This window comes from Candidozyma pseudohaemuli (assembly GCF_003013735.1).
Source record: "Candidozyma pseudohaemuli strain B12108 chromosome Unknown scaffold00001, whole genome shotgun sequence".
NCBI classification, from domain to species: domain Eukaryota; kingdom Fungi; phylum Ascomycota; class Pichiomycetes; order Serinales; family Metschnikowiaceae; genus Candidozyma; species Candidozyma pseudohaemuli.
In genome coordinates this window covers 480,442-498,250 of record NW_020194435.1, presented here as the reverse complement: position 1 = coordinate 498,250, position 17,809 = coordinate 480,442, and the positions used below count along the sequence as shown (strand labels likewise).

The following is a 17,809-nucleotide window of genomic DNA, read 5'->3' as shown; positions in this document are numbered from 1 at the left end:
GTGGGTGAAGAAGTATGCATAAATGGCTGCAAAACGCGCTGCACCCCACTTTCCATGACAAGGTCACTACCAATTTGATAGATCTTTCCAATAGAAATTCGAAAAAGACACAAAAATCCTTGATCTAATTCTTTGCCTGAAAGAAAGTCGACACCATGAATCGAGATAATACGTATATGTCACACTGGTGGATCATAACCTCATAAAGTCATTGGTCGAGGAATTAGAGGTGGAGACTAAAAACATTTTAGTTCTTTTGAATCTTGTAAAAACAAATACAGTGAAGATCAAGAAATATATGGTCCATTCTTAATTTGGTTGTAGTATAGCGGGACTCAACTATTCCCCATACACTGATGGTGCAGTATAGGTCCATTTTTTTGAGATGCTCATCTCTGCGCTTTTCGCTAGTTCTCCACACATAATGTCTGAAACCACGGAAACTACCACCGTGAAACAAGAGGAGGTTGATGACAGCCTCGATAAAAAGACCCTCTTCGTCAGGGCAATTCCAAAAGAGGCAACCACAGCCGAGCTTCTGGAGTACTTCTCCCAGTTTGTTCCTGTGAAGCATGCCGTCGTTGTCACCGATGATGAAAAACAGTCCAGAGGATTTGGTTTCGTCTCCTTCACTATGGAAGACGATACCTTGACTGCGTTGGTCGAGTCCAAGAAGGTCAAATTCCAAAACAGATTCCTTCGAGTCGATATCGCAAAGAGAAGAGACAGAAAAGGTAAAGACAGCACCGAACCTAGGGAGAAGGAAGAAGCTGCACCAATAGAAAAGAGAAGATCCCGTTTGATCATCAGGAATTTGCCATGGTCGTGTAAGGACGCCGAAAAGCTCAAGAAGCTCTTCCTGAAATACGGTGGTGTTCACGATGCATATATTCCTACTAAGAAGGGTGGTCTCATGAAAGGGTTTGCCTTTGTGGTGATGAAAAAGAAAGCTGCAGCTGAGAGGGCCGTTAAAGAGTCTGTTGGTTTGAAGATCGACGGTAGAGAGGTCGCTGTTGACTTGGCTATTGAGAAGTCCAAGTGGGAGCAGGTTAGAGAGGAAGATAAAAGCACCGCCAGAGAGAGAGAAGTCAAGGAGGAAAGTGAAGAGGACGTTGAGGTGAAGGAGGAAGAGGACTCTGAGGTTGACTCCGAGAACGAAGATGACTCCGAGTTCGACGAACTTAATGGTGACAAGGTGAAGGAGGAAGATGACATGGACGAGGATGATGATGAAGAGGAAGAGGAAGAGGAGGAGGAAGAGGAAAAAGAGAAGCAGAATAGACAAGACGCTTACTCTGTCTTTGTCAGAAACATTCCTTACGACGCAGACAAAGAATCCTTGACTACCCACTTCAACCAATTTGGCCCTGTTAAATACGCATTGCCCGTGATTGACAAAGTCACCGGTTTGGCTAGAGGTTCCGCTTTTGTTGCATTCAAAAATGAAGATTCCTACAATGCTTGTCTACTGAACGCTCCATCCGTGTCGTCCACATCGATGTTGATTTCTGATGATGTTCTGCCTGAATATGTCTATCAAGGCAGAATCTTGTCCATTGTGTCTACAGTCGACAGAAGCTCTGCCAGTCGTCTTGCAGAGAGAAACCAGAACAAGAGAAAGGAGGTTTACGGCAAAGAGGAGGGCGATAAGGACAGAAGAAACTTGTTCTTGTTGAACGAAGGTCGTGTCACCCAGAACTCAAAGCTCGCAGAGGTCATGTCCAAGACGGATATGGAAGTGAGAGAAAAGTCTTACAAGATGCGTGTCCAGCAGCTTAACAAAAACCCCACCTTGCATTTGTCACTCACAAGATTGGCCATCAGAAATCTTCCTAGAGCCATGACTTCTAAGGCTTTGAAAGCCTTGGGACGTAAGGCAGTGGTTCTGTTTGCTACTGAGGTGAAGGAGCAAAAGAGACACCCATTGTCGAAGGAGGAAATCAGCCGTTCCACGAAAGCTAAGCACGAGTTTGAAGAGGATGTCAAGAACGTCGAGGAGGAAGAGAAGAAAAAGAAGACGAAACACACCGGTGTTGTCAAGCAAGCTAAAGTCATTATGGAAATCAAGGGAACTGGAGAAGCCGGCAGAAGTAGAGGTTATGGTTTCTTGGAATTCAGAGACCACAAGTCTGCTTTGATGGGTCTTCGTTGGCTTAATGCTCATGAGGTTACGACTGAAGAGGTTATGGCTGGCTTGAACGAGGAAGAAAAGAAGGTTGCTAGTCTTGAGGGCCTCACGAAGAGACGTCTTATCGTTGAATTCGCTATTGAAAATGCTCAAGTCGTCAAGAGAAGAAAGGACAAGGTCTTTATCGCCAGAAACAACAAGAGAAAGAGAGATGAAGGCGATGCTGGTGAAGAAAAGGATGATGATGCCCAGCCTTCAAAGAAGCAGAAGAAGGGTAAAAAGGGTAAAAAGGGCAATATGAACAAGGGCCCTAAACCACCAAAGGAGGATAAGGAAGAGAAGAAGGAGAACAATAAGTCTGGACTTTCCGCTGAGGTCAAGCAGATAATCGGCAAGAAGAGAAAGAACAGAAAGGGGAAGAACTAGGAATACATTTTGCATAAGTCTTAATGGCATCGTTAATATAGTTAAGTGAGCTGGGTAGCAGTGCTATTGTTCGTAATCATTAATAACATAGAGCCGCATGTGAGGGTGAGAGTACAAAAGAATAAAGAAGCAGCGGTGGCGGCGACGGCTCCACGGGGTCTATAATGCGTAACGGGACATCGAGGCGAGGGAAGTTGTTCTGGAAGCGACGCTACAAAAAGTAGTCGATACGCTGTTGCTTCGATGAGTTGTTTTTGGCCGCCAAGTCGCCGTCCTGGACCGCACTGAAGATCTTGAAGTTGGGCTCCAAGTCGCTGCCCACTTGCATGACACTGGCAACGTTACCGCATCTGTAACAATAGTTTGGAGCCGACCACACTGTGACGACATCCTTCTCCTTGAAATGGTACCTGAAACCTTCCATGACCAACTGATGCGCTCTTGCTATCAAGTCCAAGTTATTGATATGATTGAACTCACGACTGACTTTCAGGCCAAATAGCCAGCCAGCACCACGGGGCGAAACCGCCCATTTATCGATGTTGTCTGGGTCTGACCAGACCAAGTCACAGAATCCACCCTCATGAGGCACTTCCTGAGCCCTGCTCAAAACACGGATCTGATCCAACATCCGGATCTCCGGCGACAATCCGCCATGCACACACAAGATCTTGCCGTCGATGATGGCGGCAAGGGTTAAGAAGTCAAACACCTGACAGCAATACTTCCACACCGTCGTGGATCCGTATTTCGTCAAGCACTCGTCGTAAAAGCCGTAAACCTGGGTGATTTGTCGGGACTCGTGATTGCCACGGACCAAGGTGATGCGGTTGGGGAATTTGACCTTGAGTACCATGAGAAGCGTAAACGTCTCCAAGGAAAAGTAACCTCTGTCAACATAGTCGCCCAAAAAGATGTAGTTTGTGTCATTGTCCTCCGTGGGAAGACCACCCAGAATCTTAAAAAGCTCTAGTAAATCGTGAAATTGACCGTGAATGTCACCACAAACGGTAACTGGCAGCTGCACCGGCTGGATATTGGACTCCTCCATCAAAAGCTCCTTGACAAGCTCACAAAGCTGCTTCATGTCATTCTCCGAAAGCAGTATGCAGTTTTTGATCTGCTCCAACCACTGGTCGGGGCCTCGTTCTCCCATGCTGTAGAGAAAAGTGGAATTAAATATGTACCTGTTCAGGCCTGGCTTTCAAATGACAAATGATGTATGTTCGATGTAGCCCAGCCGAGGCTCCATACGCAGGTCAGACGTGCTCCAACTAGCTGCGAAAATTTTGACTGAGTCCGCACGACCAATATCAGAAGAAACACTCATACAAAACATGCTTAGAAGCACGATTCTTCGAAACGCTCCCGTGAGGACGTTGGCGGTGGGACGTGTTCTCAATAAGAGCAAAGCCTTGCCCTCGACGCCGGAAATGAAGTCTCGGGAGGCCTGGACTGAATCCACCAACGACGACTCCTTCATCACCAAAACCGTTGTGGGAATGGCCAGAAATATCCAAGAGACCAGCAAACCCCCTGTGCTGATTAGCAGAAGCTTCCAGAAAAACTTTGATTTCGGAGCTACCTACGATCCATTCGACTTCACCGCAGACAAGGTCGCCATAGAGAACAAGAGAAGATCCAAGAAAACGCCAGGTCTCCTCAATTACGACAAAGGTGCCCATGATCCTTTTGTGAAGGCTGGCATCAACCCTCTTGACTTGTACATGATGCCCGAAGTGTTGTCCCGCTTCGTCTCTCTTACAGGCCAGATTTTGCCCAGAGAGAAGACCAGATGTAACCCACAAAACCAGAAGAAACTCAGCATAGCCATCAAACGCGCCCGTATGCTCGGCATCATGCCAACAGAGCACAAGCACAGCCGCTTCACGCCGTTCCGTATCTTGTAAACGTGTAAATAGAACGCCTCAGTGAGGCATGGAATGAACAGTACGAATAGGGATTCTGTTGTAATGCTCTAAGCTGTACATCCAGTTGAGCTAATCAAGGAATGAGATAAGCTCCTGGATCTGAACGATGATTTAAAATACCTGAAAAGAGCATCAGGGAGATGATACATACACTTTCGGGCCTAATAGAAACGACCATAAACATCGAATTTAAAGAATGAGTCAATGAGCTCTGATTTTTCAATTAGAACATCGATAGAGATCGGGGTTACGATTAGCGGCTTGATCATTGGTTGCAAAATATGGAGTGATCAATGTGGGTATCATGTGGCGTTACTAAAACTAGTTTTGATAGTGACCGCCGTGTGTATGAAAATGAAGAGACTGGCTAACGGTGAGCCTTGAAATGTCTCGTGATACGTTGAAGTGACCTAGCTCATCACTCTGGTGCCAGTGGTTTGTCAATTGCAGAATCAATCACGATCCTTAAGGATCATTCACGATACTTATTGAAGAGCTCAGGTAATAAAGAAGCCTTGAAATACAGCCTAATTAAGTGAAACAGAGCATTTTACAGAGACTATTGAAACAATAGTTGTTGCAAGTTCTCACTAGACAGATCGTCATTGAGTAAGGCTCAAGACCCGATTTCGACAAAAAGGATCAGCACATTTTAACCTTTTCTTGATAAATAACTTTCATGGCCTCATAAACGAGCTATCAAAAACAATTGACCTCTATTCTGCGTCGTTCGCCTCACAATAGCTGTCAGTGCAGCTTTGCAGCCGTTGTGAGAACCAGAGCATTCCACCCCAATTACCTACGAAAATTTCCAAACGTCGGAATAAATCTACAAACGCCTTTCAAATTTCACGAACTTCATTTAAAAAGAGAAATTTTCAGATCTTCGCCTCCCCATCCACCGCAGTTTCACCGAGCCGCTGATCAGCTTGCTGCCAGTGCGAAATCGGAGAACACCATAAGATCAATCAAGGCCCGACTCACGCCACTTGAAGGTCATTCCCTCGCATACAAAAAACGAAAATCGTCTCCACACAGATAAGCTTTCAGAATCAGGCGAGGCAGATCCGGGGTAAGCAGCAAAGAAGGGCGAGTGGGACCATTGTGGCCTGCACACAACCAGGGGCACCAATAAAAAGCTCTGGTGCGAGGCCACACCTCGCAAGAAGCAATACCTTTTTCAAAAATCATATTCAGTTAAAACATGTTGAGACAATTGGCCGCCAGAAACACCGCCTCCGTGAGAGCCTTCTCGATTTCCAGAAGAGCCATGGTCGAGGGCCCAAGCAAGACCGACTCTTTCAAGGAGAGAGAGAATGCCCAGGAAGGCGCCTACATCAAGAAGCACGAGGCCGAGAAGTTGGCCAAGTTGAGAGAGAGATTGGAGGAGCAGAAGAAGGTCGTCGACAAGCTCGAGCAGGACCTTAAGGACCTCAAGAACTAAGCGCTGTAGCGCCGTCTGTATTTATGAATACAAGTCATGAACCTAGCAAACTGTAGAGCGGTGGGAGGGGAGATACTCGGAGGCTCCAATGCAATTGGGCAGCCAATCGATTAGTCTGGGGTTGAGTTTTGGAAAAGTGGGCGTAGATGACGATCAATTGCCACCCGTTGTACTTTGTGCTTCTCGTCTTTGAAAAGAAGCACTCAATTGAGAGATGAGATGCACCTTCAATTGAGCCGAAAACCTCAGTATATTAATCTTGCTTCCTTTCTCTATTCGTTTCATTGGAATGCCAGCCATTCCCTTCCCTGATTACTCCAGGTTGTGTGAGGCTTCTGCTCCTGAGTGACCCCATTGTTCGGCCACAGTGCCACTACTCCGGCTTGGCCGTGACAAGTTTCATAACCTAGGTGGCGATAACTGGTAATTGAGGTGATTGCTTCGGAAAGTGACGAAGGAGGAGGGAATTGGTGGGGTTGTGGGGGTCGAATTTGTGGTACAGAGGGCATTTGCACTGACTAAGTAGTACCAAGCTTCCATTAAGATAGTATCAAAAGTATTTGAAGAGCCTAGCGGGAGTGACCGTTTATCGATGTGGAATTCCAAATCATTATTACCCAAATTCGCCTCTGTTGTCTACTTCTCTAGCTCACTCGCAGCGGTCTTTGGCATATGGCGATAATGTATGGCGCTTACTGTCAATGTTCTCTTCCTTATCAGCAGTCGTAAGAGGAATTATCAAAATGAACCGCTTGTTTGAGACAGGGATAGATTTTAAGTTTTTAGATTTCTCTATCTAGGATTGAGAGCTAATTTTGAACTCCATTGATGCTAGTTGGCTGGGTGAGATAGGGCAATGGCATGGCTGTGCACTCAGTAACGGGTCCAACTTACATTTTTTCAGCTTTTAATTAAGAGGCGACTTTTTAAAGGCTGATCAATTCCCCAAAACTGCAATCTTAGACTTCCTCCGCTCTATACTCTCTCTAGGTTGCAAAAAGACCCAGGATTCAGCGCACAAATTAAGGTCCATTGTTCTCTGCCGAACAATCAGATCTCCCGCAACAATCTCTCGATATCGCTAAGGCCACAAGCGAAAAAATGCATATTGTCAAAACCTGGCCCGAACCAGCTCAACCCCACCTCGCCGCGGATAAAGGAGATTCGCCAACATAAGGTCCGATGCAGAAACGGCGATGAATACCTTGAACAGGATAGATTTACGGGCTCTTGCATGACTGTAGTTACAATTGACTTTCGCCAAAGCAGCTTCAAAAAATCTCAAATAATGAAATGCTCTATCCTGAGGGCTCTCGGGGGATCTGCGAATCTGAGCCTCGCTTACGCTTTTCACTTGTTCGTTGCAGCCAGCACAATTGCGCAAGTTTGCTGCCAAAGCCTCTAGACGATCACAAAGTTGAATTGTGGATCCACCTATATCTCTATAAGCATCTAACTATCACATCCTGAAATAATTGACCTTGTCACCATCAAAAAGCATTTCGTCACCTTATCTCCAGCGACCCCGTTTGTTAACTGCGACCCCACACTTCACATATTGTCTCCGAGACGCCTTGCACAGTTCTCCGACAGATCTAGCATAAATACAGCGCGATCTCCCCCTAAAAAAAGTCAATGGCTCTTCCTTCATTGAGTCTCGTTCTGAAGATCGCTACGGCGCCATGGGTCATTCTCAAGACCACTTTTGAGTACTACGTCACGGGTACGGTCTACACCCAAACAGACCCCGAATTTGACTCCTTAGCAAAAAACTTGAACGTTGCCACGGCAATCCACTTGGCCCAGGGTATCAGAGGCAGAGATGCTGATCTCGTCATGGGTCTGATGTACTCCTACTTTGCCCGCTACAAGAACATGCCTGCTGTTCTGGGACTACCGCATTATGGAGAAAAGGTTGTTGACGAGGAGACTTTGGCTTGGTTGGTGAAGCCAGAGGGTGCTAAAAAGGCCCTTCTTTATTTCCACGGCGGCGGATACCTGTTCCCCTTTGCCCCTCAGCAGTTTGCGGGTATGATAGGCGTTTGGTACGCTGTGGACAGCGAGAAACGCCAGGACTTGGCCATTGCCATGTTGGACTACCTGGTCACGTCACACGAAAAGTATTATCCAACGCAGATTTATGAAGCTGTCAAGGCGTACCGCCAATTGGTGGATCAGGGCTACGAGGTGATTCCAATGGGAGACTCTGCTGGCGGGAACTTGGCCCTTGCAGTGGCCCGTTTTGCAGCCTACCCTACTGAAGCTGAAGCACAGTTTTCACGGTACACTGACTTTAACTGGGACTTTCTGCCTCTTCCGCCACCTAAAACTTTGGTTCTCATTGCTCCATGGGTCCACACTGACAAGGGCGCTGCGATCTACCCCGGCGTGAACCACGACGGTGATTTTATCAGGCTTTCGGTCAACTCCAAGGGTGACCTTTACATCACAGGGCTGGACCGCAAGTCCGTGGCGCCGTTTGTGGATTTCAATGGCACCACTTATGAGGACCACTGGGCCAAGGTGCCTGCTTTTGTGGACGGCGCCATACTTTACATCTACGGTGAAAGAGAACTCCTTCGTGGATCTCAGGAGCTTTTCGCCAAGGAGAAGGACAAGGGCACGTTCACCACAAAGATGCAGCCGGGTGGTATCCACGACGCCATGTTCGTAGTGGATGTGTTGGACATCAACCTGAAGAAAGGCATGGCCGACGTGGTTGCAGGCAAGCACCGGTCCAAGTTCAATTTTGGAGCTGTGGGTGAATTTCTCGATAGCCGTCTTTAGGTCATTCAATGAAAATATGACGATTACTGGAGGTTGTAGTGCCGTTGGGGCTTAGTGGCTGCAAATGCATTGTGCTGGGTGCACTACAGAGGTAGCATACTTCGTTGCCTAAGCGAGGCTGAACAATGAAAGCAACAGAATAGATTTAAATGCCCTTCAGCAAATTGATTTGAGGATTTTTTAAAAATCCGATTGTAGTACCATTTACCTTTATTTTTTGCTCGACTGAAGATGTCGCCCCCTGACTTGTGTCGCCAAAACTACACAAAAATCGAAAGAAGTGAACGTTGATGAAGGTGAAGCGATGTTAACAAAAAAGCAGCTTTTTCATGGTCAACAGAAAGTTAAAGCAATTAGAGGCAAAACGAAGGGAAGTATTTTGGGATCTCTCCTCGGTTCCAGAGGCGGACCAGACCGAATAGGCTCTCAGACAAAAAAGAAATTTTAGCACACCTAACAACCCAGACTGGCCGTACTATAAGTAGTGTGCACCGGAAGCCAGTGGTCCATCTTAAGGAAGGCAATAACAACAATTCTAGCGTTGCCAAATCACTAAGTGGCAACGGTAAAAAAATAATTTTTAGCCTGCTGATCATTTCACTGCAAAAATGCACCAAATCCCTCTGTCACGCTGCGGCGCTTAATATTTCAGTACCACAACATCCTCCAAATCCAGGTCACCTACCTCATCTCGGCGTGAGATAAAAATAAATACGTCACAACCAAGCCACTAACGTCACGATGAAATCGGGAATGGTGCGTCTCGAGACGAGATGCCTCCTTGTAAACACCCTTCAGCCACTTACCTCATATTTGCCCGAACCAGGTTTTTCGGGTGTTGCCTTAGTTCTCTATTTTTTTTTTTTTCACCCCTCGTAAACGAGACCCTCTACAAGTTTTTTTCAAATGACCGGCATGAGTCCAGAGCACACAACCGCGCCCCCTCGGTTTGGAAGGGAAATGGACCCATATCGTTAGTATCCTCTTCAAATAACACTTGTACTGAAAACTTCAAAAGAAACCAAAAAAGAAAAACCGAAAAACATGCTGGTCCGCTTATTAGGAGCGCCTTCAGCGTGCAGCCTAGTGCTTGCTGACGTCAGCCTGCGCAGAGTCAGCACCCTCTCACATGCCTGCACTTATATATCCGTCTATATAATCATACCAACCACCTTTTCATAGTCATCATGTCTCAAAAACGATTATTGAAGGAGCTCAAGCAGCTACACAAACACCACCCGCTGCTTACAAATGCTCAGATCATGAGTTTGGAGCCGGTGTCGGAGGACTCCTTATACCACTGGAGAGCAGTCATAGCCAAACCAACAAAAGCAGACAGTGCCTACTACTATAATGGTCAGTGGACGCTAGAAATCTCGGTCGGAGACGCATACCCCAAGACCCCTCCGTCGGTGATTTTTGCAAAGAAGACGCCGATCTGCCACCCTAATATCAACATCGTTACAGGAGAGATCTGTTTAGATATCTTAAAGGACGAAAGCTGGCTGCCTGCTTGGAATTTGGAGCACATAGTGGTGGCGATTTTGATGCTTCTAGACGACCCTGAACCGGACTCGCCGCTCAATATCGACCTGGCCAACCTCTTCAAGCTGGATAAAGCCGCATTCGAGTCGGTGGTCCAGTACAACTTGTGGAGACACGGCACATTCTTCGAAGGTACCAAAGAGCCTTCTGGGGTGAAGCTGCATGCCATAATAGCCTACGATATGAGCTCTGAAGAGGAGGATGAGCCAGATCTGGAGCAGGAGACAGAACGAGATTCCGACAGAAGGGGCAACAGAGGAGGCCACGGAAGCGGAATCCTTGATGAGAGTTTTCAAAACCTTAGCATAAGTGGCGGCCTGAGTGGGAACGGCGCCACCGAGGGCGAAATCGAAAAGCTAGAAAGTGAGGCAGCTTACATTGCCAGAAAGCATGAGGAACAAAAGGAAGAGAATGTCAAGCAGATCCACCAAGTTGGCGAAAAAGTCACTCAGGAGTTCATCGAAAAAGCCAACGAAGTTGGTGCCAGCTCCCCAATCTGCCCCAGCGAAACCTTCCAGCTGATGTACATGCAAAGTGTCCACCAGCAGGTTGCTGAAAACGTTCTGAAGCAGGTTGAGGAGATCTGCCTTAAAAATGCGAGTTCTCCCCAGCCCAAAATCCTTACCACGCTCACAAAGTACCCGCAAGAAGATGTGGAGCAAGTTAAAGAGCGGTTTCTCCGGCAAGTCGACCAGCAGGTCGACGAAATCAGAAGACTCCATGAGCGGAGACAGGCTGTCGCCTGAGCCCAGTGAAAGTGATCTTCTGCCACGGCCTCTGCGAGAGTCGAGGGCATCCTTCACCAGCCTACGCTTCTGAGAAGCCTGCGTAGCATACGAAAAAGCAAACTGAAAATAGATAGCACCTAATGAATGAGTAATATGAATAATGGTAGGCGCGGAAGAAGGAGTTTGAGGTTCTAAATCTGGGGTAACTAAGTGGTCCACCTAATTGGTCCGCCCAAGCGAATTAGATAAATTTTGTCAGTTGAATCAAAATTCTGAACACTCAAGGATTTATGGATAAAAATGGGTATTTTGCTCTATAGAGACGTAGTACAGATACGCAGTGTACGACCGATTTCGCAGCCATCAGTTGTGAATGGTTTGATCTGCACCTCGCCTCTAATTTCTGAAACCCAATTCAAACAAATTTGAAAAAGACCCAGTTCACATAATTCAAGAATACCATAATCGAATTTTATTGTCGATTCACTCAGTCCCACTATCTCCTTCCCTGCTTACCCTTTTGGTCCCACCGCGGCTCCTACAGGAACTGGTTTATTTACCTTTCGAGAACCAAACAAACAAGTACTCATCATCACCACCATGGTTGTTGGCGAAAGCAGAACAGAGCTTCTTAACTGGCTAAATGCCACTCTCAACCTCAATTATTCCAAGGTGGAGCAATGCGGTACTGGAGCAGCTTACTGCCAGTTGATGGACTCCATATATGGTGGAGTTCCCATGGGCAAGGTCAAATTCGATTCTAGCCTCAGCGAATACGATTCAAGAGCAAACATGAAGGTCCTTCAGGCCGCCTTTAACAAGCAGCGGATTCTGAAGCAGATCGAGGTGGAACGTCTCATCAAGTGCCGTCTTCAAGACAACCTAGAGCTCCTACAATGGTTCAAAAGGCACTGGATGGAACACAAGGACGTCAACGTGGTTTACGACGCAGCATCCAGAAGAAAACTGGGCGGAGCAAGAACCCCTCTGGGACCCAATTCCCGCAGAAGCACCATGACTTCCAACCCACCTAGTGCTGGATCAAGTTCCAGACCCAGCCGAATCAGTTCAGGTAGCTATAATGGCTCAAGCGATCCTCCCATTTCTGTGCCAAAAAGACGTGTTTCCAGTCAAGGCACCGGCAGAGTTACCGATGACCGTGTTGCTGAGCTCATGGCGCAGTTGGAGCAGGCCAAGGCAGAGGTGAGTGAAAGCAGAACTAACGTCGAGACACTAGAAACAGAGAGGAATTTCTATTTCAACAAGCTACGGGAAATCGAGATCTTGACACAGCACATCGACACCGCTTTTGAGAAGGACGACGCCAGTTCGAAAGAGATCCAGGGCATGCCCATCCAGGAATTGGTGAAGCAGGTGCAAGACATACTATGGCAGAAGGACAACGGGTTCGAGAGCAACGCCGAAGAGATGGACGCGGAGTTTTTCTAGTACCATAGTTGCATTCTACAAGATTTGTCCATCTCTGGAGCCCGAGTACTGAACCTAAGATTCACTATTTTGGAGATATAATGGGGCGACTCAACTGACTACTCAGGCGGGATGGGCGAGCACAGCGGGTTGTGCATAGGCGGTGAGTCTTTTCCTGCCAGTAATGAAAAAACCTCGAGCAGGCGAGACCCTGAGGCGTCAGAAAGGTCCCACTCTGCCAAAAAGCATTATTGGAGAGCACGCAAACCAACAAGAACCCGTTTCGGGAACAAAACTCCACCATTAAGTTTCCCCTTTGACGCTTGCTTTTTTTTTTTGGTCCCGCCCAATTTAACTGTGGCATTGTTCGATCCATCGCAGCTCTTCATAGAGGCATTTTTTTCGAGGATTCAAGACTCTTGAATCCGACAGCACACCAAATCCTACAAAACCGGGCCTTCTTCTTATGTCGAGCTCACATATTCAACACCCGTATGCTCGCCGAAATTCGGCTGCATCGCCTTACTCCATCCCTGCCAACCATAACCAGAGAGCTCATCTCTCGCTGAGCCATGGCCCTGGTGGACACGCCCACGACCACCTTCACAGCCAAATCCACTCTCACTCATACAGCACAAAAAGCCCTAGCAGGCTTCTGCAAAGCGGGCCTTCGCTCTCGAGGGGCTTCGTTGCCAGACGTATCTCCGAAGGAGAATCAGGTCGGATGAAGCTGCAACTCAACTGTGAGGCTTGCGGCAAGGGTTACAAACACGTTTCATCGCTAGCAAAGCACCTCTGGGAACACACGCCGGAGTGGAAGATGACAAAGAAATTCGTCATGTCGAAGCACCAGCAGGTGCAGTTGCTTGAAGCTGCATCGATTTTGGTCGGCATGAACGACCCGGTTCCCGAAGACGAAGTTCTGGAGCCTTCAAGCTTGCGCATGCAGAGAAGATTGTCACAGCGGCCCGAATCGCTTCGCTTCAGTGACTCCTTTGGCACCTCTGGCGGCTTTGAAGTCGAGCAAAACCCTCATGCTGCGCTGGACAGATCTCTTTCCTTTTCTGCCCACCCACCGCTGGCGGTTGAAATCTCAAGGCTTTATCCAGGCCATGTAGGCGGCTACATTGATGTCCCTAGTCGGGAACATATCATCAAGCGGCGTGAAAGCGAGGTGAAGGAGGAGTCGGAGGAAGCTGCCGAGTCCGACGAAGAGATAATCGGCAAGATGGAGTAGAGCCACAGGTAGGCCAGCAGTGCTGGCCATGGATATGTATAGAGAATACCAGTGTCTTGAATTTAGCAGCCGTAGTGGGAGCCCTAACCCGCAAGAAACCCGTGCACCAGAACATCCTAGTAGCGAGAGAAATGCTCAAAGTGAAGAATTTCATTAACCACCAACCGTGTTCCAGTTTCTGGCCCGGCGGCCACCTGCCAAACATCCTCTTTGCGAAGACCCGTTTTGGTGATTCATCTGAGGCAGAAGTGGTAACGTGGTTGGAAGAAGAAAGCGGACAAAAGTCCCCAGTGTATCATAGTACATCCAGTGGCCCCACTAGGGACGCAAACCACGGGTGTCTCCAAGCACACAGACATGCGTAACGTAGCGTAGCATTCCTCTATTTACAAGCTCGATGGAAGGATGGAATTATGTGGTTTTGTCGTGATTTTCATGGATCTGATGCCTTTGGTTCATTTAGTCTCTTTGGGAGCATCGTCTCCTCTGATGATCTCAGCGTTCAACGGCTGGACGCTCTCGTACTGTTGCTTCAAAGCCATCTGCTCCTTGTGCTCCAAATCATTGGCAGTCTGCTTCTTAGACAAGTTCCTTTGCATGAGTCTCTGGGCATCCTTGATGGGGCCCTGTCTCTGGTTGTAACGGTCGACTTCTTGTTCGTAGTTGATGTAGAAGAACGAAGCAGCAGCAAAAACACAGGAAGCGGCGAAGGTCACCTTTGATGCTGTAGACATTATGAAGAAGATGGAGTAGTGGTACGATAAGTGCGAGAGTGTGCAGAACAGGCCCTAGTACCCAGTGATGCTAGGTGAATGCAAGGAAACAAGGGAAAAGTAGATCAAGAAATAACCAAATAGGGAATGTCTTCAATTTTTTGACTTTTGATGGGCTGATCATCTGAGTTGTTGATGTGGTGTGGTACTGGTGCAGTGTCTCACATTAGATTTGCAGCGATGGTCAGGATGCTCCTCTGGGGTAGTAGGACAAATAGAAAAGACCCTGTTTGTTCAGAGTTACGCAAGAGCAATGTTACGAGATTTGTTCAAAAGACTCCACATCCAAAAGGTAAACACAGCTGCTTTCCGAAGCACAAAGTTCATTTAAGCAACAGCGGTAAAACCAAATGCTTGGCTAAGATCAAACTCGCCTAAGCCTACCAGCAACCGATTCTCGCACAACATAGCCGTCTCACATGCTGCCAGCTGGAAAAACTCTAAATTTTAAAAATGTAAATGTACATTGGTCGTCTGAGACAATTTAGTGGGTAATACACCTTGCTGACTGCGAACGGTCCCCCACGTTGAAATCACTCGCCTACAAAGCAATTCAATTCGAAATCAGCAATGTCAAAGGGTCCATGAAATGAATCATCTAAGACATTGGAACCTCGCTGTCCAGCCCGACGGGCCCCTGAAAATTCTAAGCATGCTGCGTCCCAAGCCTTGGCTCTACGGCTGCAAATGACCTCCCCCCACGCAATCCATATATGGCATTCAGGCCGGAGATAATCGAAATGAACCTGAAAAAGAGAATCCCACTAAAAGCATGTAATTCGTAAAATTAACTTACACAGGACTCTGAGCCACCTTTCCAACAATTCCCGATATACAGTGGAGCAACGTTCTCATTGTCTCAACGGCTGCGAAACATTATACACCGACTTGTCCCCAAGCCCTTCTCACGATCTACCAAAAACCGACAAAAAGTAGACGCCTTTTTTGTAGCGAAAAACATCGAAAAACCCAATTTCGATTTCGTCCCATTTATATTCTAATTAATACCAGTCGGAGTCACGTCGCACAAAGCCTACTGCCGTGTCGACAGCACCCGTGCACCTTTAAATGGTGATATCTGCGTCTGTCTGTCCATACAACCATCACTTTCTCTGCTGGCTAAGAGAAGACACCGGCATCAGCGACATTTCCACATTGACGGTGTATTTATATTCGACACACTGCTTGATACAGCTCGCCGGCCTGCCAATTTGTCCATCTTCATTGACTTGAGAACCAGTATGTTCATTCATCCTCCACCTGCTAGTGCAATACTAACTTCAGATACATGAGCCGTTTCAACGACCCCAGCGCCGATTCTGGCCAGAGCGGGGAACAGGGTCTATCGTCGCTGGTTTTCGCCCTGCTGGACTCCCAAATAAGACCCACCCCGGTATCCAATTTAACCAAGAACCTCATGTCCTCGGGGCAGGTGGCTAACCAAAACCAATATGCCCAACCCACGCCGCCTGACTACGCTCTGCTGGTAGCTTCAGAAAGCCGCTCACAGGGGATTCCGTTTGCCAGAGACAATCAGGGCTTCAGCGGCTCTGTCGATAACAAATTCGTCCCGGCTGGTCTGGGACACAATATCGATCCATCACAAGCTCATCCACATTCTGTATCGTCGCTGTTCACGCAGAACCCCCACCTTGGGATTTATAGAAACGGGGGAAAGCCCAACGGCAACGCTAACTATATTCCCTTGGGCCACAATGCCCCGACCATTGTGTCTTCCTCATACACATCCAATTACTCCCACACACCTTCATTCCAGAGTGCTTCAGCTCACTACATGGACAGGAACGACAGCAATGCCACAACAAACTCAGGAGCTGCTCCCGGAATGCAACACATAGCACCTCACGTCCAAACAGGCTTCCTCCCTTCATCATACAACAAAGCGGCCATGGGCCACGGGCTTCCCACCACCAACCTCACAATGAATTCGGTCAATTCAAGTTCCAGCCCCTTCCACCACGGCTCCGACTTCAATAGGGCAAGCTTCTCAGCAACGCCGCAGCTGTACCACTCTCACTTTGAGCCCGGGTCCCATCATCATAGTCAGGTGGCCCAGTCATTGCCCACAGGCGGCTTCACGAACAGGTCACTTCATCCAATTTCCCACAGGCCTTCTCTTGCGAAAGAGTCGCCTGGCCAGATGGGCTTCAACCAACCGCAAAACACTAATCCTCCCAGTTTCAACCAAGGCTTTTTCAGCGAACCGGATCATTATATGACGTACGATGAATATTTGGAAAAGCTCAACAAGCGGGATGCAGAGAATCCCCCCACAGACGAAAATGGTTACGACGAACACCTCAACATTGTGAAATTCCCGGTCAATGACCTTATAACCATGCTCGCGTGTCTCCTAACCAAAATCATAGAAGCTAATGACAAGTTGCACCCTAATCATTTTGACACCACCATTGCCATCAGACAGAAGCTCAAGGAAGAGAAGAAGAGGAAGAGGCAGGAGAAGGAGAAGTCGAGACAGCATTCAATCGATAGCATGACGTATTCTAACGACGGCATAAACACCACAGTGGAACACATTGACGAAGACTATGTCAACTCCTCAGGCGATGAACAGGACGACGAGGACGAGTTGAAGAACAGGTACTTGGCGAACGTGCTTGCATTCCACGGAACAAACATTCCCGGGATCTCGCTCAATGCGTATCTCACAAGAGTGCTCAAGTACTGTCCGGTGACAAATGAGGTGTTTCTCTCGCTCTTGGTGTACTTTGATCGGATTGCCAAGAAAGCCAACAACCTCAAGAAGTCCCATGACGTCGACGGAGAGGGGGAGGGGCAAGCCGATGGCGAGCAACTCTTCGTGATGGACTCGTATAACATCCACCGGCTCATAATTCTGGGCATCACTGTGAGTTCGAAATTCTTCAGTGACATTTTTTACAAGAACCTTCGGTATGCCAAGGTTGGCGGGCTTCCGTTGGAAGAGCTCAACTATTTGGAATTGCAGTTTCTTCTTTTGCTTGATTTCAAGCTCATGATATCTGTGGAAGACCTCCAAAATTACGGCGACCTTTTGCTCAAGTTCTGGAAACGGGAGCAATTGGCGTCCGACCTTGTAAACACTGCTAACCAGGCGGAACCAGGCTCCTCCGCGGCGGCTAATAGTTAGAAGTGCGCAGAAGCGTTTCTATGCGCCGCGTGGGGAAAAACATATTTGATTGCCGAGCATCTCCAGCACACAGCATCTGGGGGAGGTTGCGGCAAAAAGTGCTAATAGAGACAAAATAACGATGTACGTTTTAATAATTTTTTTCATTTCAGCCTTTGTGACAGGTAGGCTTTGTAGGGCCACGAGTGGCGTGGGCCGTTAGACATGGAACGTACAATAGTACTAGTGCAT

The 17,809-nt window shown here is 47.6% G+C and overlaps 7 protein-coding genes across 7 annotated transcripts; 6 read left to right on the top strand and 1 right to left on the bottom strand.

The window, feature by feature from the left end:
• Positions 1-424: 424 nt before the first annotated feature.
• On the top strand, positions 425-2,554 carry NOP4 (mRNA-binding ribosome biosynthesis protein; the record flags this gene model as incomplete). Its single annotated transcript, XM_024855664.1, has 1 exon — positions 425-2,554. The coding sequence occupies one exon, from the start codon at positions 425-427 to the stop codon at positions 2,552-2,554; it is 2,130 nt and encodes a 709-aa protein (XP_024715263.1).
• Positions 2,555-2,765: 211 nt separating this feature from the next.
• On the bottom strand, positions 2,766-3,710 carry SIT4 (type 2A-related serine/threonine-protein phosphatase; the record flags this gene model as incomplete). Its single annotated transcript, XM_024855663.1, has 1 exon — positions 2,766-3,710. The coding sequence occupies one exon, from the start codon at positions 3,708-3,710 to the stop codon at positions 2,766-2,768; it is 945 nt and encodes a 314-aa protein (XP_024715262.1).
• A 181-nt stretch (positions 3,711-3,891) lies between these two features.
• On the top strand, positions 3,892-5,929 carry C7M61_000209 (mitochondrial 37S ribosomal protein bS18m; the record flags this gene model as incomplete). The annotated part of the gene is made up of 2 exons (XM_024855662.1): positions 3,892-4,460; positions 5,698-5,929. 2 exons carry the CDS (start codon positions 3,892-3,894, stop codon positions 5,927-5,929), a joined length of 801 nt encoding a protein of 266 aa, XP_024715261.1.
• A 1,635-nt stretch (positions 5,930-7,564) lies between these two features.
• Positions 7,565-8,716, top strand: C7M61_000208 (uncharacterized protein; the record flags this gene model as incomplete). The annotated part of the gene is made up of 1 exon (XM_024855661.1): positions 7,565-8,716. The coding sequence occupies one exon, from the start codon at positions 7,565-7,567 to the stop codon at positions 8,714-8,716; it is 1,152 nt and encodes a 383-aa protein (XP_024715260.1).
• A 1,187-nt stretch (positions 8,717-9,903) lies between these two features.
• On the top strand, positions 9,904-11,007 carry PEX4 (E2 ubiquitin-protein ligase peroxin 4; the record flags this gene model as incomplete). Its single annotated transcript, XM_024855660.1, has 1 exon — positions 9,904-11,007. One exon carries the CDS (start codon positions 9,904-9,906, stop codon positions 11,005-11,007), a length of 1,104 nt encoding a protein of 367 aa, XP_024715259.1.
• A 582-nt stretch (positions 11,008-11,589) lies between these two features.
• C7M61_000206 (uncharacterized protein) lies at positions 11,590-13,654 on the top strand (the record flags this gene model as incomplete). The annotated part of the gene is made up of 2 exons (XM_024855659.1): positions 11,590-12,437; positions 13,060-13,654. 2 exons carry the CDS (start codon positions 11,590-11,592, stop codon positions 13,652-13,654), a joined length of 1,443 nt encoding a protein of 480 aa, XP_024715258.1.
• Positions 13,655-15,715: 2,061 nt separating this feature from the next.
• PCL7 (Pcl7p) lies at positions 15,716-17,578 on the top strand (the record flags this gene model as incomplete). The annotated part of the gene is made up of 1 exon (XM_024855658.1): positions 15,716-17,578. One exon carries the CDS (start codon positions 15,716-15,718, stop codon positions 17,576-17,578), a length of 1,863 nt encoding a protein of 620 aa, XP_024715257.1.
• Between the last annotated feature and the right edge of the window lie 231 nt (positions 17,579-17,809).